Genomic DNA, 21,438 nt, shown 5'->3' on the forward strand with positions numbered 1-21,438 from the left:
ACCCCACACACACAAACCACACACACACACAAAACCAACACACACACACACACTCACACACACACACCCCAACACACACACACACACACACACACACACACACACACACACACACACACACACACACACACACACACACACACACACACACACACACACACCGCTCCTGAACGCATCATCTCCCTCTTCCGGTTGCCAGCTCAGCAGCGAGCATGACTTCTTCTTCTCTCCCTCCCGCTCCTCTTGCTCAGTGTGTCTCATGTTCTCCCCCTGCCTCCCTTCATGATAACCATACATGCAACAAGTGTAGTTCATGTGCAGGTTGGAGGCAGGTCTCAGCGGGTTAGATACACGGCTCCGCGCCATCGAAGCTCAGACAGCTACGCGTTAGGGTACGGGAAAGGGGCACTCTGGTGGTGTTGGCGCGCTGTTAGTTTAACATTTAAATGGCGGTGCTAGCTTTCTGGCCCGGGCTGGCTGCGGGGGGCCGGCTGCACCTAGCGGGCTGCACCTGGGCGGGCTGCACCGGGGGCGGCTGCCGGGGGCCCGAGAAAAGAACTCTTCAAAAACCGTTCTTCCTCTCGAAAACCACCCGTTGTAAAAATCCGCGTTAAAGTATTCACAATAAAATCTTTGTTATTGTATACTTAATTTCAACTTGAACTATTACTAAAATACGTACCTCTTTAAACTTCCCTTGACATTTGCGGTAAATTACCCTTTCCCCTTAATACTTAAAAACATCTTCCCCAAATTTTCTATTATAATACTTTCTTATTTATTAATTTAAAACTTGGGGCCTCTGGTGAACTATTACAAATTACCCATGTGCCGGATGGGACCCGGTCAGGGGAAAATGCCCAGGTGATCAGGGGCCCCCAGGGTTCCCTTTGGGGCCGGGACCCCTGTGTTTATTTGTGACCCATGTGGCCTATGTGACCCCGGTTTTTCCTCATTTTATATGGTTGCCCCGTTTCTATGGTTACCCAGGGGGACTATGGTTACCCCGGTGTGTTACCTATGGTGACCTCAGTGGTGACCCATGGTTACCCCGGTGACCCCGTGTTGTTACCCATGGTTACCCCAGTGTTTACCCAGTGTTGTTACCTCGTGTTGTCCTCGTGTGTGTTACCTATGGTGCCCCCAGTGTGACCCATGGTTACCCCGTGTTGGGACCCCGTGTTGTACCCCCTCAGTGTGTGTTACCCAGTGTGTTACCTATGTGTGACCTCAGTGTGTTACCTCGTGTGTGTTCCTCAGGTGACCCATGTGTTACCCCGTGTTGTTACCTATGGTTACCTCAGTGGTTACCCCAGTGTGACCCAGGTGTTACCTCATGGTTACCTCGGGGGTGTTACCTCAGTGTGACCCATGGTGACCTCAGTGTGTGCCCCAGTGTGTTACCTATGGTGACCCATGGTTACCTCGTGTTGTTACCTCGGTGACCTATGTGTTACCTCAGTTGGTTTATCAGTGTGTTTTTGTTACCTCAGTGTGTGTTACCTCAGTGTGTGTTACCTCAGTGTGTTACCTCAGTGTGTTTACCTCAGTGTGTTACCTCAGTGTGTGTACCTCAGTGTGTTACCTCAGTGTGTTACCTCAGTGTGTTACCTCAGTGTGTTACCTCAGTGTGTTACCTCAGTGTGTGTTACCTCAGTGTGTGTTACCTCAGTGTGTTTTACCTCAGTGTGTTACCTCAGTGTGTTACCTCAGTGTGTGTTACCTCAGTGTGTTACCTCAGTTTGTGTTACCTCAGTGTGTTTTACCTCAGTGTGTTACCTCAGTGTGTGTTACCTCAGTGTGTTTTACCTCAGTGTGTTACCTCAGTGTGTTACCTCAGTGTGTTACCTCAGTGTGTGTTACCTCAGTGTGTTACCTCAGTGTGTTTACCTCAGTGTGTGTTACCTCAGTGTGTTACCTCAGTGTGTGTTACCTCAGTGTGTTTACCTCAGTGTGTGACCTTGTGTGTGTTACCTCAGTGTGTTACCTCAGTGTGTGTTACCTCAGTGTGTGTTACCTCAGTGTGTGTTACCTCAGTGTGTGTTACCTCAGTGTGTTACCTCAGTGTGTGTTACCTCAGTGTGTGTTACCTCAGTGTGTTACCTCAGTGTGTGTTACCTCAGTGTGTGTTACCTCAGTGTGTTACCTCAGTGTGTGTTACCTCAGTGTGTGTACCTCAGTGTGTTACCTCAGTGTGTGTTACCTCAGTGTGTTACCTCAGTGTGTGTTACCTCAGTGTGTGTTACCTCAGTGTGTTACCTCAGTGTGTGTTACCTCAGTGTGTTACCTCAGTGTGTGTTACCTCAGTGTGTTACCTCAGTGTGTGTTACCTCAGTGTGTGTTACCTCAGTGTGTGTTACCTCAGTGTGTGTTACCTCAGTGTGTGTTACCTCAGTGTGTGTTACCTCAGTGTGTTTTACCTCAGTGTGTGTTACCTCAGTGTGTGTTACCTCAGTGTTTTTTCCTCAGTGTGTGTTACCTCAGTGTGTTTACCTCAGTGTGTTTACCTCAGTGTGTGTTACCTCAGTGTGTGCCTCAGTGTGTTACCTCAGTGTGTTTACCTCAGTGTGTGTTACCTCAGTGTGTTACCTCCGTGTGTGTTACCTCAGTGTGTGTTACCTCAGTGTTTTTACCTCAGTGTGTTTACCTCAGTGTGTTACCTCAGTGTGTGTTACCTCAGTGTTTTTACCTCAGTGTGTTTACCTCAGTGTGTTTTTTTTCCCTCAGTGTGTGTTACCTCAGTGTGTTACCTCAGTGTGTTACCTCAGTGTGTTACCTCAGTGTGTTTCCTCAGTGTGTGTTACCTCAGTGTGTTTACCTCAGTGTGTGTTACCTCAGTGTGTTACCTCAGTGTGTGTTACCTCAGTGTGTTACCTCAGTGTGTTACCTCAGTGTGTGTTACCTCAGTGTGTTTCCTCAGTGTGTGTTACCTCAGTGTGTTTCCTCAGTGTGTGTTACGTCTGTCTGTTACCTCAGTGTGTTTACCTCAGTGTGTGTTACCTCAGTGTGTTACCTCAGTGTGTGTTACCTCAGTGTGTTACCTCAGTGTGTGTTACCTCAGTGTGTGTTACCTCAGTGTGTGTTACCTCAGTGTGTTACCTCAGTGTGTTATCTCAGTGTGTGTTACCTCAGTGTGTGTTACCTCAGTGTGTGTTACCTCAGTGTGTGTTACCTCAGTGTGTGTTACCTCAGTGTGTGTTACCTCAGTGTGTGTTACCTCAGTGTGTGTTACCTCAGTGTGTTACCTCAGTGTGTGTTACCTCAGTATGTGTGTTCCCTCAGTGTGTGTTACCTCAGTGTATTACCTCAGTGTGTGTTACCTCAGTTTGTTACCTCAGTGTGTGTTACCTCAGTGTGTTGCCTCAGTGTGTGTTACCTCAGTGTGTGTTATCTCAGTGTGTTACCTCAGTGTGTGTTACCTCAGTGTGTGTTACCTCAGTGTGTGTTACCTCAGTGTGTGTTACCTCAGTGTGTGTTACCTCAGTGTGTTTCCTCAGTGTGTTACCTCAGTGTGTTTACCTCAGTGTTTTTACCTCAGTGTGTTACCTCAGTGTGTTACCTCAGTGTGTGTTACCTCAGTGTGTTACCTCAGTGTGTTACCTCAGTGTGTTACCTCAGTGTGTGTTACCTCAGTGTGTTACCTCAGTGTGTGTTACCTCAGTGTGTGTTACCTCAGTGTGTGTTACCTCAGTGTGTTACCTCAGTGTGTGTTACCTCAGTGTGTTACCTCAGTGTGTTTACCTCAGTGTGTTTACCTCAGTGTGTTACCTCAGTGTGTTTTTTACCTCAGTGTTTTTACCTCAGTGTGTTACCTCAGTGTGTTACCTCAGTGTGTTACCTCAGTGTGTGTTCCCTCAGTGTGTTACCTCAGTGTGTGTTACCTCAGTGTGTGTTACCTCAGTGTGTTACCTCAGTGTGTTACCTCAGTGTGTGTTACCTCAGTGTTTTTGGGCCTCAGTGTGTGTTACCTCAGCGTGTTCCCTCAGTGTGTGTTACCTCAGTGTGTTACCTCAGTGTGTTACCTCAGTGTTTTTCCCGGTGTTTTTGGTGTTTTTGGTTTTTCCCTTTTTTCCCTTTTTTTTTTAATTTTTTCCCTTTTTTCCCTTTTTTTTTTTCCCTTTTTAATTTTTTCCCTTTTTTCCCTTTTTCCCTTTTTTAATTTTTTCCCTTTTTTCCCTTTTTTCCCTTTTTTCCCCCCCCCCCCCCTTTTTTAATTTTTTCCCTTTTTTCCCTTTTTCCCCCCCCTTTTTTAATTTTTTTTTTTGGTTTTTTCCCGGTGGGGCCCTTTTTTTAATTTTTTCCCTTTTTTCCCTTTTTCCCTTTTTTCCCTTTTTTTCCCCCCTTTTTTAATTTTTTTTTTTTTTTTTTTTGGTTTTTCCCGGTGTTTTTCCCGGTGTGTTTACCTCAGTGTGTTTTTCCCGGTGTGTTACCTCAGTGTTTTTCCCGGTGTTTTTCCCGGTTTTTCCCGGTGTTTTTCCCGGTTTTTCCCGGTTTTTTCCCGGTGTTTTTCCCGGTGTGTTACCTCAGTGTTTTTTCCCGGTGTTTTTCCCGGTGTTTTTGGTTTTTTTTTGGTTTTTTGGTTTTTTGGTTTTTTGGTTTTTGGTGTTTTTGGTGTTTTTGGTTTTGGTTTTTTTCCCCTTTTTCCCTTTTTTCCCTTTTTTCCCCTTTTTTCCCTTTTTCCCTTTTTTCCCTTTTTTCCCTTTTTATTTTTTAATTTTTTTTTTTTTTTTTTTTTCCCTTTTTTCCCTTTTTTCCCTTTTTTCCCCCCTTTTTTAATTTTTTAAAAACCCCCTTTTTTAATTTTTTAAAAATTTTTTTTTAATTTTTTTTTTTAATTTTATTTTTTAATTTTTTTTTTTTTTGGTTTTTTTTTTTTTTTTGGTTTTTTTTTTTTGGTTTTTTGGTTTTTTTTTTCCCCCCCCCTTTTTTTGGTTTTTGGTGTTTTTCCCGGTTTTTCCCCTTTTTTCCCTTTTTAAGGGTGTTTTTGGTGTTTTAATTTTTTCCCTTTTTTAATTTTTTTTTTTAATTTTTTTTCCCTTTTTTCCCTTTTTTCCCCCTTTTTTTTAATTTTTTAATTTTTTCCCTTTTTTTGGTTTTAATTTTTTTTTTTAATTTTTTCCCTTTTTTAATTTTTATTTTTTCCCTTTTTTCCCCTTTTTCCCTTTTTCCCTTTTTTTCCCGGTGTGTTTCCTCAGTGTTTTTCCCGGTGTGTTACCTCAGTGTTTTTTGGTGTGTTACCTCAGTGTTTTTTCCCGGTGTTACCTCAGTGTTTTTTTTGGTGTTTTTGGTTTTTTGGTTTTTCCCGGTGTTTTTCCCGGTTTTTCCCGGTTTTTTTCCCGGTGTTTTTCCCGGTTTTTCCCGTTTTTTTTTTTTTTTTTTTTAATTTTTTTTTTTTTTTTTTTTTGGGTTTTTGGTTTTTTGGTTTTTTTGGTTTTTGGTTTTTTGGTTTTTTGGTTTTTGGTTTTTTGGTTTTTTTTTTTTTTTTCCCTTTTTCCCTTTTTCCCTTTTTTCCCTTTTTCCCTTTTTTTTTTCCCCTTTTTTAATTTTTTTTTTTAATTTTTAATTTTTTTTTTTTCCCTTTTTCCCCCCTTTTTTCCCTTTTTTCCCTTTTTCCCCAAACCCCGGTGTTTTTGGTTTTTTGGTTTTTGGTGTTTTGGTTTTTTTTTTTTTTTTAAAAAACCCCCCCCTTTTTTTTTTTTAAAATTTTTTTTCCCCCTTTTTTCCCTTTTTTCCCCCCCTTTTTTCCCCTTTTTCCCTTTTTTCCCTTTTTTCCTCAGTGTGTTTACCTCAGTGTTTTTCCCGGTGGGTGGGGTTTAAATTTTTTTTTTTAATTTTTCCCTTTTTTCCCTTTTTTCCCTTTTTCCCTTTTTTTAATTTTTTTTTTTTTCCCCCCGGTGTTTTTTTGGTTTTTTGGTTTTTTTTTTTGGTTTTTCCCGGTGTTTTCCTCAGTGTTTTTCCCGGTTTTTCCCGGTGTTTTTCCCGGTTTTTCCCCGGTGTGTTACCCTCAGTGTGTTGTTACCTCAGTGTGTTACCCCAGTGTGTGCCACCAGTATACTGTGTTCCCTCAGTGTGTGTTACCTCAGTGTAAGCTACCCAGTGTTACCTCAGTGTGTGTTACCTCAGTGTGTTACCGCAGTGTGTGTTATATCAGTGTAAGCACTTCAGTGTGTGTTACCTCAGTTTGTAAGTACCTCAGTGTGTGTTACCCCAGTGTGTTACCCTCAGTGTGTGTTACCTCAGTGTGTTACCTCAGTGTGTTAATCAGTTTGTTAGCCCCAGTGTGTGTTACCTCAGTGTTCCCTCAGTGTGTGTTACCTCAGTGTGTGTTACCCAGGCATCAGTGTGTTACCTCAGTGTGTTACCTCAGTGTGTGTTACCTTAGTGTGTTACCCCAGTGTGTGTTAATTTCAGTGTGTGTTACCCTCAGTGTGTGTTACCCTCAATGTGTTAATTCTTTCAGTGTGTAATACTCCCAGTGTGTTACCTCAGTGTGTTAATTTCAGTGTGTGTTACCTCAGTAAAAGCACCCTGCGTGTGTTACCTCAGTGTGTGTTACCTCAGCGTGTGTTCCCTCAGCGTGTTACCTCAGTGTGTTACCCCTGTGTGTTACCTCAGTGTGTGCTAATTTCAGTGTGTGGCACCCTCAGTGTGTGTTACCTGTAGTGTGTTACCTGTGTTACCTCAGTGTGTTACCAGTGTGTGTTACCTCAGTGTGTTACCTCAGTGTGTTACCTCAGCACTTAGTGTGGCACCAGGTAAGCACCTCACCGTGTGTTACCTCAGTGTGTGCCAATTTCTGCAGCACTCAGTGTGTGTTACCTCAGTGTGTTACCTCAGTGTGTTACCTCAGTGTGTGTTACCTCAGTGTGTTACCTCAGTGTGTTACCTCAGTGTGTGTTACCTCAGTGTGTTATCTCAGTGTGTGTGTTACTCACAGTGTGTTAGCTCAGTTTGTGTTACCTCAGTGTGTGTTACCTCAGTATGTGTTACCTCAGTGTGTGTTCACTCAGTGTGTGTTACCTCAGTGTGTGTTACCTCAGAGTGTGTTACCTCAGAGTGTGTTACCTCAGAGTGTGTTACCTCAGAGTGTGTTACCTCAGAGTGTGTTACCTCAGAGTGTGTTACCTCAGTGTGTTACCTCAGTGTGTTACCTCAGTGTGTGTGTTACCTCAGTGTGTGTTACCTCAGTGTGTGTTACCCAGTGTTACCCCAGTGTGTGTTACCTCAGTTACCAGTGTGTTACCAGTGTGCTACTCTCAGTGTGTTACCTCAGTGTGTGTTACCTCAGTGTGTTACCTAAGTGTATGTTACCTCAGTGTGTTACCTCAGTGTGTTACCTCAGTGTGTTTTATCTCAGTGTGTGTTACCCTGTGTGTGTCTTCCCAGTGTGTGTTACCCGTGTGTTACCTGTGTGTGTTACCCGTGTGTTACCTCAGTGTGTGTTACACTCAGTGTGTGTTACCTCAGTGTGTGTTACCTCAGTGTGTTACCTCAGTGTGTTACCCCAGTGTGTGTTCCCTCAGTGTGTTACCTCAGTGTGGGTTACCTCAGTGTGTGTTACGTCAGTGTGTTACCTCAGTGTATGTTACCTCAGTGTTATCTCAGTGTGTGTTAACCTCAGTGTGTTACCTCAGTGTGTGTTGCTACAATTTCCCAGTGTGTTACCTCAGTGTGTAAGTTACCTCAGTGTGTGTGCCTCGTGTGTGCGGTGTTACCTGCAGCACCCAGTGTGTTACCTCAGTGTGTTACCTCAGTGTGTGTTATCTCAGTGTGTGTTCCCTCAGTGTGTTTTCCCTCAGTTACCAGTGTGTTACCTCAGTGTGTTAGCCTATGTGTGTTACCTCAGTGTGTGTTACCTCAGTGTGTTACCTCAGTGTGTGCTACCTCAGTGTGTTACCTCAGTGTGTGTTACCTCAGTGTGTTACCTCAGTGTGTGTTACCTCAGTGTGTTACCTCAGTGTGTGTTACCTCAGTGTGTGTTACCTCAGTGTGTGTTACCTCAGTGTGTGTTACTGTTGGAGTTGGATAGCAACACACCACCTGGACGGCACTCACTGGAAGACACAGCGGTAGACTTTTACTTTAAATCTATAAAGCGTTTATTCAAAATCAGGATTCAAATAGACAATCATGCGCATGGACCCCAATCCAGAGCTGTGACCAATGGCCCCAGCGCTGGAGAAAGGATGCTGAGCAGAGCGCGCGGCCATTGAAATAATCAACAGGAACAGTTCTGATTGGTCAGGAGGAAAAGAGGGTGGTATCTTCTCATTGGTTCTTGTTCCTCTGCTTCCGCCGTTGTCGCTCCTTCGTTGGTTCTTGTGGTCCGCCAATGAGTGCACATGTTTGTGAAAGAAAGTGTGAGAAAGGAAGAGAGTTGATTTAATGGGTTCCTCTCTTTAAAGAAGACTCCCTTCGGTGCCTTATCTGTGCAGGGATGGGGCCTGGATCTTCTCAGAAGGTCGTCTATACAAAGGGGGCCTCTTCCCATGTGTGAGTGTGTGAGCGTGTGAGAGGGTGTGAGAGGGTGTGAGAGGGGTCAGTGAGGGGCCATAAATGACTAAAGGAGAGTAATGTCACATCTGGACCCTTCCTTATCTATCTGCCCGGTGAGGTAAGGACTGTGATTGCTCTTCCCAAACTATGAATACAATGAGCTCTCTGTCTTGTCATCTTCTCGGATGAGCTTGGTGCAGGGAAGGGGGGTGCATAAAACTTCCTTAGGTGTCACTGTTATCTTTCTTTAGATCAGTTCAGGCGCCAGAGCTCCATTAAAGATTTTAACCTTCCTCCAGTCTTTTCCATCTTCCACATAATATTTATGCAAACAATACTAGGCTATGCTAAGCTATAATATATATTCTTTACATTACCTCAGTGTGTGTTACCTCAGTGTGTGTTACCTCAGTGTGTTACCTCAGTGTGTGTTACCTCAGTGTGTTACCTCAGTGAGGGTTGTGCATGTTGTTTGGCTGCACTGAGCGTGTTTTGAGCCATGTGTTAAGAGTTGTGTTGCTTGGAATGAGTTTTGCAGGTGATGTGAGGTGTTGAGCTCAGGTGACTGTTGGTAGTGCAGACTGTGGTTAGAGTTTTGCACATGTGACTCCAGTTGTGCCCGCTGTCGTTTAGCAATCGATAAAAACTGTAAAAGTCATCCTAAATACCTGAGTTAAAGGCTCTGAACACCTTCTCAGGTGGTTTCAGGTCGTCCGCCTGTTACTCCGGTCTACAGCGGCTCGGGCGTGGCAAAGCACCGCGTGGTTTTTGTTTTTGATGGATGAGATTCATGACCTGACCTTTAATGAGCTAGACTTAATGGAAAGTAAACATGCGTGTGTGTGTGTGGGTGTGTTTGGGGGTTTGGGTGTCTGCTTGGGCAGAAGCCAAAGAAAACCGACTGAAGACAAACTGATTGTTTAAATATAGATCAAAGGCTTCAGATGTACCGCCTCATGTGTTACATAATGCTTCCTCACCCAGTGGGTGAACACCTGCTGCCACTGGAGATGATGAGTTATCAACGTGCCCAGTGATTGTGTGTTTGCCAACATGGACAACACATCTTCATCTTTTCCTGATTCCCTGAACGATGTCAGAACTCAAAGGATTCTTGTTCACGTCATCAACATGAATAACCGCGTCATGGCGACGCAACATTTACATTTTTTAACACAGGACTTCTTTATTTTTATTTATTTTTGTATTTGTATTTTTTTGTATTCTTTTATTTTTTATTATAAGACAAAAGACAATACATAGACAAAACATCTAGAGGTAGACAAAACAGTGGACACAACATCATAAAGTCAGAGTATTGAGAAAAAGAAAAATTAAATGAAAATAAATAAATAAAATGCATGTGTACATGTGCGTGTGTGTGTGAGCTTTTATTTTTCCCGCTCAGGAAGTGTAAGTAAGTAAGTAAGTAAGTAATTTATTTTCCATAAGTACATATATAACGTGTACATACTGACAAACATTAACAGAAAAAATGTACGAATGGAGCGCTCGCCATCGAGACACAATTCACGGAATAGACGGTGGTGTTCGCCGTACTCTTTCCTTTCTTTTTTAAAAATATCTTGAGCCCAAAATCAACGGTTGGTTGCGCTGCTCAGGCTTTTAAAAGTGGCGTCTGGTGTCATGGCGCCCTCCCGAGACACGAGTGTCTGAGGACAGGTGACGGGCGTGAACCAATCAAGACAGGGAGACACGGAACTGCCATCTCATAAAAACAGAAAAAAGGTGAAATGATTCGCCCCTAAAATGTCGTTTTGTATCCGTGTAAAATGAAAAATACTCAAAATGAAATACTCAAAGTGATGGAGGAAAAGATGGGATTCTGTATGTGAGGGATAGTTTATTCAGAATAGACAATTAAGAGTTAACAAACATTCATTTCTGTGGCGTGAATGCTGCGGGGCATCAAAGTGGTGAGGGAGGAACGCTGTGATCAACCCGTTTGACACGGAGCAAACAGGTCCAGCAGGGAGGGGACCCTGGGGACGAGCCAAGATTAGTTCAATGATTATAGTTCGTAGCCTTTTTAATTGACACAAATTAGTAGAATTCATCCAAAGAAAACATTAGAGCCATGTCTCATGTTGATCTTAAATATGTGTGAAGTTTGCGACTGCGTCTTCTTGCGTGACAGAATCTAATCACGGCCATCAGCTCTTGGCAAAGAACTCCGAACCTTCTGTGGTCGTCGACGTCGCCCGGAGCACATTATGCCATGGTGACACACACACACACACACAACACCAGCGGCTCAATCAAAGGAGCCGTCGTTCTGACGTCTTGTGGTCAACATTCACGGCAGATATGAAAATAATATTTTCTTTGAGAACGTTTGTGATGTCCTGCATACTTCAGGGCGTGGAGCTCAGACACCTGCATAAAAAGAGATGGAGAGAGACACTCGGCACCCACACCTGCCCGACAGACACTCGGCACCCACACCTGACGACAGACACTCGGCACCCACACCTGACGACAGACACTCGGCACCCACACCTGACGACAGACACTCGGCACCCACACCTGACGACAGACACTCGGCACCCACACCTGACGACAGACACTCGGCACCCACACCTGACGACAGACACTCGGCACCCACACCTGCCCGACAGACCCTCGGCACCCACACCTGCCCGACAGACACTCTGCACCCACACCTGCCCGACAGCCTGAAACATCCCAGAGATCCATCTCGACCTCCGCCTGCGACGCTCCGTCACCCCGCTGCTCCACCCGACCTCCAGGTGAGTGACGCTCTGCCTGCATTAGACGACGCTCACGCACCGCGGGTCTTCTCCGTCGTTCGGGTACCTCTGTAAACACGGGCAGGACATTTAAAACAACTTGTTGTGTAGCTGCACTTTGTATCATACTGATTGGAACATATTTCAAGGTCTGATTCTACCGGTTACTTTCAAAGCCTCCACTTCTTATTTCTGATCTTCTTCCCCTCCACATGTTTCTCTGTGGTGGAATAAAGTCTTCCTCGCCATCAGATCAGGGCCAATCAGCTACTCGTCTTCTCCTGAACTTATTATTACACTGGTTCCGTGTTGATTCTGTTTATTTAGCTTCAACTCTCTCTCTCAATTTGATGATTTATTCTTCTTACATTCGATGATGAAACTAAAGCTCCTCGTAACAGTTCAGTTCCAACCACGTCTCTGTCCAGCACAGGCAGACGCAGAATCCAACGTGTAATGAGTTATCTCAAACTTAAAGGGAATCGGCATCGTATTTTACACTTTGGGAACCTTTTAATAACCCAGCATGCTAGTAAAGTATTGAGTATGAATGGAACCACAAATGCTATTCCTTGTAGTGTATTGAATGTATGGTTACTGAGGATTAAACAACATGTTGTATGACTGTTGTCTTTCCTGCCAGGGAGTCCCATCATGAAGACGGCTGCGCTGCTCTTCATGCTGGCAGGTAAGCAGCCATTGAAATATTTTCATTTCCTACGGGACCTTTATTTTAAAGGGATTTAATGTCTCAAATAAAAGCTCACACACACGCACATGCACACATGTACACATGCATTTTTATTTATTTTTCTCGATACTCTGACTTTATGATGTTTTGTCCACTGCTTCTTCGTCCTCTCGGTGTCATGTCTATGTATTGTCTTATAATAAAAACATTTAAAAAATTTAAAAAGGGATTTAAAGTCTCGCCAAATATTTTCGACAGCAGGACATTTGATCTGGCTAAAATCAAAGCTACTTTTAAATCTGTGTTGCATTTTATAAATCAATATAAATGACAATGCATACTCTTCTTCATTTGTGAAAGTCAAGTTGGGGGAAATTTAGTTTCGTAGACTAACTTGATTCTTCTGCATTTTCATGAGGACTTTAATCTTAATTTTAATCTTAATTGATTACGAATTGATTATTATGGATTAAATAATACCCCTATTTAGAAGCCCGCTCTCATTGTACTTCACACCAGGGGCGTTTGTAGGATTACAAGAATAGGGGGGCTGAGCCCCAGGGGGAGTGGTGGGATATATTTTATATATATATATATATATATTATATATATCCACATTCTGTAACTACCTGGATTTATCGGTCAGTCCGTGCATCATTTACTTCAAGCTAACCTCCTGTCTGTAGTCCTGACTCTCTTTGATGAGACACGATACTTGGCAGAGTGAGACAGCAGCGCAGCAGCCTCCCCCAGGTCCTAGTGCCCATGGAGTATATTGTTAAGTCTGATTATAGGCTATTGGATTGTTATTTAAAATATACAAACCAGAATGCACACACATATGTAGCATGCTAGTTAAAATAATGTTTCCAGTTGAGAAACAGTAGTTTAATTTCATAAAAAATAAATTAAAAAGCAATTAAAAAAAACAAGCCCCCTTAAATAAGCCTAAGGTCACCCCTGCTTCACACTGTGTTTGTATATTTATTTGGTGGAATTCATTTCCTCTTTTACACACAGAGTTCATTGCATTGACTCGGACCATTTTAAGTCCGCTGTGGATTGGGAAGGAAACGTATTAAAGTTGGTCTTCATAGATTGATGTGTGATATTTCCTTTTCCTTTAAATTCCCGCTGTAGTTGCTGCCAGCCAGGTTGAGCTGGTTCGGTCCGAAGTTCTTGTTCATGAAGGTGTCGTGGATCTCAACGCGTGTCGCCCCTACTTTTATGGAGTGGAATACACGGAGGCACAAGTGAGTCAAATGAAACCGTGTTTGAGGAAAGCCTTGCCTTTACATCTTCTGTTTCAGAATAAAATACTTTACTGTCAGTCATTTGGGAAGTTCTGAAGGTCGTTCTGCAAACACACAGCGTCCTTGAAAGTGCTTTTGAATGTTTTACATCCTCATCTTGGTATGAGCTACAGAAACACTTTATTTCATGGCCAGGAGATTTTACATCTCCATGGGAATGTCCCGGTAAAATTAGAAGTTTGTGATTTGAAATATAAACAAATTAAGAACTTCAAACTGTAGCAAAGTACAAAAATGTGAGAAAATAAATAATGACATTTTCAAATGGAGATATTATTTTAGCATGTTGTGCCTGATTTCATTTAGAGCAATGCAAAGGTTTCCCCTCATTGCCCCAAAAATGTGTTTAATTAAAAATATTATAATAATCAATAATCGATACAAGATGATAGAATATGTGGTACTCGTAAATGGAGCCGTTTTGTCAACAAAATTCCACATTAAATCTTTTGACAATAAAACTAATGGAAGTAAACGGTCTCAGAACATTGCGTCGATTCTCAATAGTGAACAACGTCATTCTTTCCAGGAAATGTCTGAGAAATTATCAAGAAATGATGATTAAGACCCTTTTTCTGTCTCTATTTTTGCAGGTCCTGTTTCCGAACGATGGCTCTTTTTCATTGTGTTTCACAAACACTGTTTCTGTCCTCCAAGAGTGTTTTTTGGTGTCCGACGTTAGCGGTGCAATCTTGGTGGATTTTAGTTCCCCGCCGGTTTCAGAAGAAGTTACACCCTTTCTTCACAACGAACTACCAACTCTAACCGAGACGGTAGAATGCCTCGCTTTCTTCCCATTACAGAACGTCGATGGGTGGGACATGGTGAGTCATCGTCAGCGCCGTGTTTTTAGATCGAATGGCTGTCCAGCATTTTTGTCCCAAATAAAATGCTGAAAATGAAAAGGAACATCAAATCAGAGTTTACTTCAAAAATATTTGTTTAGCAATTTCCTCATATTTTCTAAATCTGGTCTGTTCATGTTTTCAGATCACAATCTATCTGTACAAATTGGGTACACAAACAGCTCTTTTTATCGAAATAACTGACAACTTTGCTCCAACTAGTTTGGTAAGTATGAGCCTGAGTCTGTTACCAAGGCTGAGATCTCAGTCTGACCTTCACACTGACCTTTATCTCTGGATTTCAAACACATTTTGAGAGTTACAAAGTGATGCATCCTGGGAGATGAACAGCAATTTAGGATTTACATTTGAAACCAACACTCTTGGATACTAACAATGCAGTTATATAACAATAATGCAGAGACACATGTTTCAGGGAACCAACAAGTACATGAATGTAAAACAGCACCAATCAGTGTATATATATATATATATATATATATATATATATATATATACCAATAAAACCGGTGCCACCCGGACCGAAACGCAACACACATTTCGGTGCTTCCTTTCGGTGCCTGAGCCGATTGAAATTGAAAACAACTTTTATTTTGAACTTCTCTGGTGACTCCGCCCAGTCAGCAGGTTACGATAGCCTCTCATATTTAAGTTTGACAGCGGAGACGTGGCCGTGTGTGACGGCGTGAACCCTGTCGAGCACACCAGCGTCAGGCTGGACGCGATGTGGCGACCGTCGCCGGTCCCCCTGAAAACATGGAGACCGATGAATAAAAGAGCAGCCGTAACTCAGAGTAGTACCGTAACGTTGATTGCAAGTTTTGCATTCATAAAAGTAGGCCAACAAATAATAAATTAGCCATTATAAACATGTTTAAGCTAGCTCGTAGCTAGCGCGAGCTACGAGCGCGACAGTGCTGAATATCCTTTTTTTGTCAGTGCGCCATGTGAACGGTTTTTACAGGGAATGTGGCCGAAGAGGTTTTTAATGTCGTCATTGTCAATCGCCGTTTTGTGCTCTTTTTAAAGTATCGGTTCAGGCACCGGAATCGGAAAAAACTCAAACGATACCCATCCCGACTGTCCACCCAGTAGTTCAGGATTACCCTTGATTGTTGTCTAATCCTTCTCAAGGTCGTGACGACAACGATCGGTGAAACAACTTTAGATTCATGGGATCTTGACACCAATATGGATTACTACTTTTACGTGGACATCAGCGGATGCAGATCAGCAGGTAAGAGAATCCCGCGGTGACCAAAGAAGGAGCCGGGACTCTGTCGGGATCTTCAAAATAAAATTGTGATGAAAAATAAAAATGAAAAAAAACTTCTCTGGATCCTTCCAGGTCTCGTTGTCCCACCGACAATCGACGACGCTGCCTGCACCTCCACGTGTCCGGTTGTAGACAGTGGCACAAACCCAGAAGACATTGTCACGGGATGTAGTTCTTCAGAGATCTGCATGGGAAACAACGAGTACATATGTTTTCTTTATATTTGGAATTAAGTTTTCAAGGAAGCAGGAACCAATTGATTGATAACCAATTGATTAGATTTTCTGTTGATTAATAAACTATATTATGTATTTGTGTCCTCAAAGATATAATATATATATATATATATATATATATATCTTTGAGGACACAAATAAATAAAATCTTCTGTGTGGAGGCAGCATGTTCTCCCCGTGACTCATAGGTGTAAAATCGTATGAATTGTACGTCATCTGGAAATTCCGTCTCCACCCGATGAAGCACCTTTCCGTCTTTGGATTGTGCTTCCAGAACAATAAACACAAATAATCGTCCCTTTCCATCTGCATCAGGTGCTTGCCGCCCACTCCCGTGTGCACGGTGATCGGCTCCACCGTCATCGATTACTTCAACACGGTCCACTCCGTCCCTGACATGTGTGCTTACACGCTGGTGGGGAACGAAGAAACCGAAGTCTCCGTGGCTTTCCAGGAGCGACACCTTGAAGATGTGCCATATTTAACCAACGTGATCGTCTTCATGAATGTTGCATCGAAAACGATCAATCTGGGACCGGGTGGCGTCGTCTGGGTAAGCTGCTCCAATCCATCTGAAAGCAACCGTGTGTCTAAAGACATTTAAATAACGCTATCTTGGTCTGGATGTTCTCTGACGAGCGTGTAAACGGATAAACAACGTGAGAAAGGGTGGCCTACAAAGTTATCAGCACATTATTATATTTAACTAAATAATATGTTTAAAATTCACTCATTCCTATTGACTTTTCATTGTTAATTCATGTTCCCGATGAGAGCTTCAGAGCAGGAGAGAGTGCAGCTATGTGGTCGTCGTGTTTTATTGATTCATCTGATTTAAAACATCGAGCGGAGCCGATATTTAATCTGGTTTACAATAAGACTGAAAAGGCACGAGCATAATGCGTATGCATTCCTCTCCTTCATTCGTTTCAATAAAGTAAAGACATGTCAATGAGGGGGATCGGGCACAGGTAGACCCCCTGGTGGGGCTCAAGCTCCTCCCCTTTTGCCCCGGATGAGAAGACTGACCCTTCTGCTGGAGACTCGTCGTTTCTTCATCAATCAGAATTTGAGAATAAAAGTTAATCTCTGTGGCGTTTATTGGAGTTGTGTGAGAATTTTGCCCCGACATGCTCCGCCCCCTCCCTCCTCCTCCTCCTCCTCCCACCGAAGGGGGTCAAGACCTCTGATCATCACTCCATGTACAAGTGGAAACAAGAGCACATACACGTGTCCCTTTGAGAGGTTTGAACCCGGGTTTCTCTCATCCTCGCCCGGCCGGCGCCACGTAGGTCGGGGAGGAGATCCTGGAGCTCACCTCCACGCCTCAGACGCTCCACGGCGTGGAGCTCTCCAAGGACGACACCGGAGTGACCCTCAAGACGCCTTTGACCAACACGGTAGTCCACTTCGACGGGGACACCGCGCACGTGACAGGTACCGGCAACGAAAGTAGTGTTGAGAAGTCCAGCCTCACAGCGCTGTTCTCATCGGGTTGACAGTTCACTCGTTGTTCGTTCTCTCGCCGACCAGGAGGAGACGCAGGAATGTCTGGCCTGTGTGGCGACCCCGAGACTGACTCTGAAACCCAACTCGAAGTGGAGGATACGGTCGACTCATATAATTCTGCGTCTGGGTACGACTGAGTCACACCTTGACCCCTGACCCGGGTACACCTGTGTGTTAATGCTGTGCCGTTTGTCTCCACCTAGCTGCGCCGCCTCCCAGAGCACAGATGTGGCCAGCACGACGAACTGCAGCGCCTCAGATGACTAGTAAGAACATCAACACACACACACACCCTGTAAACCACACACTGCTGTTATGAACTGATGGTCAACTCTCGTTCTCCCTCCCTGGATCAGCTGTGATCTAATGTCTCAGGCCTCCTTCGAGGACTGTAACCACCTCGCCCCGCTGCCCTTCATAGCCGCATGCAAAAGCAACGCGTGCAAATACGCGGAGGAGGAGCGGCCGGTGGACTACCTGGCCTGCCAGTACCTGGAGGCGTACGCCAAGGCCTGCTTCCTGTCCACCGGCACCACGCTGGGGGACTGGAGGTCACCGGCCGGCTGCTGTAAGATCGTCGTTTGGTTTCAACTCGAATTTGTGAAATGTGACGAGAAAAAGACTCAAAACAGAGATTCAAAGACTGAAGTCAAAGCAGTTCGTTGACTGACGATGGTTTGTGAGCGAAGCTCATCCGTCTGTGTGTGTGTGTGTGTGTGTGTGTGTGTGTGTGTGTGTGTGTGTGTGTGTGTGTGTGTGTGTGTGTGTGTGTGTGTGTGTAGCTGCGACCCGTCTGGCCTCCTGTCTGAGCCAGGACTGCAGTGATCACGAGTTCTGTGCCGGTGAACCCGTCTGCTTCTGCCGGGCCTCTTTCAACCATCCGAGAGACGACTTTGGTACGATGCAACGACCGTGGCATGAACGTCAGAATTCTGTATTTTGTTTCTGCTTTAATTTGTCTGCAATTATATTTGACATCGAAAGGCAAACACACACCTGCTGATCCACCTCCAGATGTGACGTTGGCACAGATGTGACGTTGTTTTTTTAACCCCCGATGAGTTCTTAGTTAAATCCTGTGAAGCCTGTTCAATTCAATTCAGTTCATGTGTAGAGCCCATTTTCACAAATTACAAATTCCCCTCAGAGATAGACATCCCTGACCTTTGACCTCACATTGGATCAGGAACAACTCCCAAACAACCCTTCAGGGTAAAAGGTCAGACCCCTTGAGGAGAGAACAGAGGAGGATCCCTCTCCAGGATGGACAGGTGTCATAGATGTCATGTGACCAGAAGGAATCATTACACACTTATTAAAACACAGGAACAACACAATGAAGATGAGGGAGTGGATGAAGAGTTGGTAGTCGGCATATTCCACCATCCAGACCTCCACCATCCATCAGATGGAGGTAGAGAGGAGGAGTGGGCGGAGTCTCAACAGTGGGCGGAGTCTCAACAGGGCCATGGCATATTTGGTAGTATTCATGTTCCACGATCCAGACCTCCACCACCATCAGGTGGCGGTAGAGAGGAGGAGTGGGCGGAGTCTCAGCAGGGCCGTGGCTGTTGCTGCCTCTTTGACGTTGAGTTGGACTTCTTTGTGCTTTAGTATCTTCAGCCGGGCTGGCAGTCTGCACGATGGGCTCCATGGAAGTGACACTGGTCGAATGTCTCCTGTGGGAAAATGGCATCGACCCCTCGACCTTGAACCTCAACGACGAGGACTGCAAAGGGGTCTCGGACCCAGAGAGCCACATGATGACGTTCAGCGCCGCGGGGGACACCTGCGGGACGGAGGTCACGGTGGGTGCTTTCCTTCAGTTTTCCCCGCTTTGTGTTTACCGTCCGTCGTCCGATGGAAAAGTCACGCCGCGTCTCGCTCGGGCGAAAATCGTTTTTTTATGTTAGAATTTCACGAGTTGTATTTGTGTCGAGTTATTTATGTGTTCGTGACCCTGAACATGTCGCATAGCAGAAGAACGACGGCCGCGTCGTCTACAGGAACGTCGTCTTGATGGGGGCCAAACCCGTGGCTTCGCTCGTCACTCGCGAACAACTGGTGGAGATCGACTTCTCCTGCTCCGTCGGACCGCCGGAGACCCAGAGCGTGACTTTCAGAATCAAAGACGGGTGAGGAGAGGCCAGCGGAGCTTCGACTGCTTTGTAGCGTGCAGCTTCACGTTGGAGATAGCTGAAGTGTGTGTGTGTGTGTGTGTGTGTGTGTGTGCTGTGCTCCCCAGCTCCGTGTTCCAGACCGTTGAAGATGAAGAGTTGAGTTACTCCCTGACGATGAGCGCCTACACCGACGCCGGCTTCGCCTCCATGGTGGACAGCAACACGGAGCTCGAGCTGAACCAGAGGATCTGGCTGGAGGTCACGACGCAGGACCTGGACGAGGACACGGTCGCCGTGGTGACCGACTCCTGCTGGGTGACCAACGACGTGGACCCGACCGCCGCTCCGGCATACGACCTGGTTATCGACGGGTGAGAAAGCGCTCTGAGGCTTTGTGGCTGAAAGAACCCACCGCCCCTGAACTCACCGCGTCTGTCGCCCTGATTGTGAGCAGATGCCCGAACCCCGCCGACCAGACGGTGGAGATGGTGGGAAACGGAGTGGGCGTGTCCAACTCCTTCTCCTTCCTCGTGTTCGCGTACACAGCGGAAAATAAGAGTTCTGAAATGTACCTGCACTGCAACCTGGTGGTGAGCCCCAAGAGCACCCCTCCTCCGGTAAGCAGGGGTGGTGGAAATACAGAGTTTAAATTATAATATGTATTCATCTCACTGAATCTACATGTTGACACAAAGGCTAACACTCCTTCTCTGTTTTTACAGTCCTGCGGTGCCGCAAGGAAACGCAGATCTGCCAGGCCTGGATATGCACAGGGAGGCCACGCCTCCCCGAGGTCTGGACCCATTAGGGGAAGACACCTCCTCCCCTTTTGATCATGGTAAGTTTAAATGCAATTCTTTATTTATTAATATGTTACTCGTTAAAGCCGGAGAGATATTTGGTTGACAGACGTTGGCTTGAAAATCATCCCACTGATGGATGATCTATTGTTGTTGATTGAAATCAGAAGAGTTCCTCCTCTCAGGAGCAGGACTGTTGCAGACATCTTTATATCTATATTTATATTAATCTCCATCAGAGACAAAGTATTGATCATGACTAATCGCAGTTTCCTCTTGCGGTCGTTTCAGGTGATTCCTGACTTTAGCCGGAGCCTGAAATGGAATATAATCTTGGGTGAAACAATAAAAGTGAAGAGTGCAATGAAGAAGATGATATGAAGAAGGGTTTAAAGGGTTTTATTTAGCGTATGCATAACTTCTGGGTACTGTGGGTTCATTTGGAATATATATAATTCCGTCTGTAGTGTACTGTCAGCTACGTCAAGTGTGAGCAGCCGGGTGTTAAACAGAAAGAGAATATCTGTGTTTTATTGACAGGAAGTAGGAAGCGGAGAGTCTCCAGGTGAACTTGGTTAAAAGATATCACCAACTGATGACTCACCAGGAGACAATCATTTGTTGTATTACACGTTTTCTTAAATTCTATATTCAAATTTACAAATTAGTTATCATCTAAAGGTTACTTTTGGTGAATGTGAGGAATCAACACAAATACACAAAGTCGTAAAATAAAAACCTGAATCTGTACTTTGAATGTTTTCTTTCCGTTCGCCTGAAAGAAGACAAAATATCATAAAATCTAAAAATTAATCAGTGCATGAAAAACGATGTAATGCCTGTGATGTCTCACCTTCAGATTGTGGCTGCTGTACCGTGATTATGCAATATTAGTGTGACGAGCAAAAAAAAAGAATAAAAAAATAAAATGGGTGAAAAAAAAGTTTTTGTTTTTGCAATTATTGTGTGTGTGTGTGTGTTCGGACATTCATTCATTTTAATTTAGAAATGTCCTTAAAAACAAATGTATATGTAATCTGATGAGACCCTTCTGATTAATGATCATATGTTGTCGGGACGTGAGTTGTCGGATTATCTGAGCTGCACCTGAACGCATCATCTCCCTCTTCCGGTTGCCAGCTCAGCAGCGAGCATGACTTCTTCTTCTCTCCCTCCCGCTCCTCTTGCTCAGTGTGTCTCATGTTCTCCCCCTGCCTCCCTTCATGATAACCATACATGCAACAAGTGTAGTTCATGTGCAGGTTGGAGGCAGGTCTCAGTGGGTTAGATACACGGCTCCGCGCCATCGAAGCTCAGACAGCTACGCTAGTGTAAGGTATTCTTGAAACTGGGCACTCTG

At 44.5% G+C, this 21,438-nt stretch overlaps 1 protein-coding gene across 4 annotated transcripts; it reads left to right on the top strand.

Annotated features, from left to right (window-relative positions):
* Positions 1–10,346: 10,346 nt before the first annotated feature.
* Positions 10,347–20,828, top strand: LOC130202557 (alpha-tectorin-like). 4 transcript variants are annotated; one of them, XM_056428203.1, is made up of 19 exons: positions 10,347–11,267; positions 11,911–11,955; positions 13,099–13,211; positions 13,865–14,095; positions 14,262–14,342; positions 15,272–15,374; positions 15,486–15,615; positions 15,965–16,202; positions 16,942–17,086; positions 17,183–17,285; positions 17,362–17,424; positions 17,515–17,726; positions 17,941–18,054; positions 18,773–18,966; positions 19,139–19,293; positions 19,404–19,649; positions 19,733–19,895; positions 20,001–20,116; positions 20,370–20,828. In XM_056428203.1, the coding sequence occupies exons 2-18, from the start codon at positions 11,922–11,924 to the stop codon at positions 20,109–20,111; spliced, it is 2,436 nt and encodes an 811-aa protein (XP_056284178.1). In that variant the 5' UTR covers positions 10,347–11,267; positions 11,911–11,921; the 3' UTR covers positions 20,112–20,116; positions 20,370–20,828. The 4 variants fall into 4 exon arrangements, with proteins under 4 accessions (XP_056284178.1, XP_056284179.1, XP_056284177.1 ...); XM_056428204.1 differs by lacking the exon at positions 10,347–11,267 and having other exon boundaries at positions 11,424–11,955; XM_056428202.1 differs by lacking the exons at positions 10,347–11,267; positions 11,911–11,955 and having other exon boundaries at positions 12,968–14,095.
* Positions 20,829–21,438: the final 610 nt, after the last annotated feature.

Source organism: Pseudoliparis swirei, chromosome 12 (genome assembly GCF_029220125.1).
Source record: "Pseudoliparis swirei isolate HS2019 ecotype Mariana Trench chromosome 12, NWPU_hadal_v1, whole genome shotgun sequence".
In the NCBI taxonomy this organism is placed as follows: domain Eukaryota; kingdom Metazoa; phylum Chordata; class Actinopteri; order Perciformes; family Liparidae; genus Pseudoliparis; species Pseudoliparis swirei.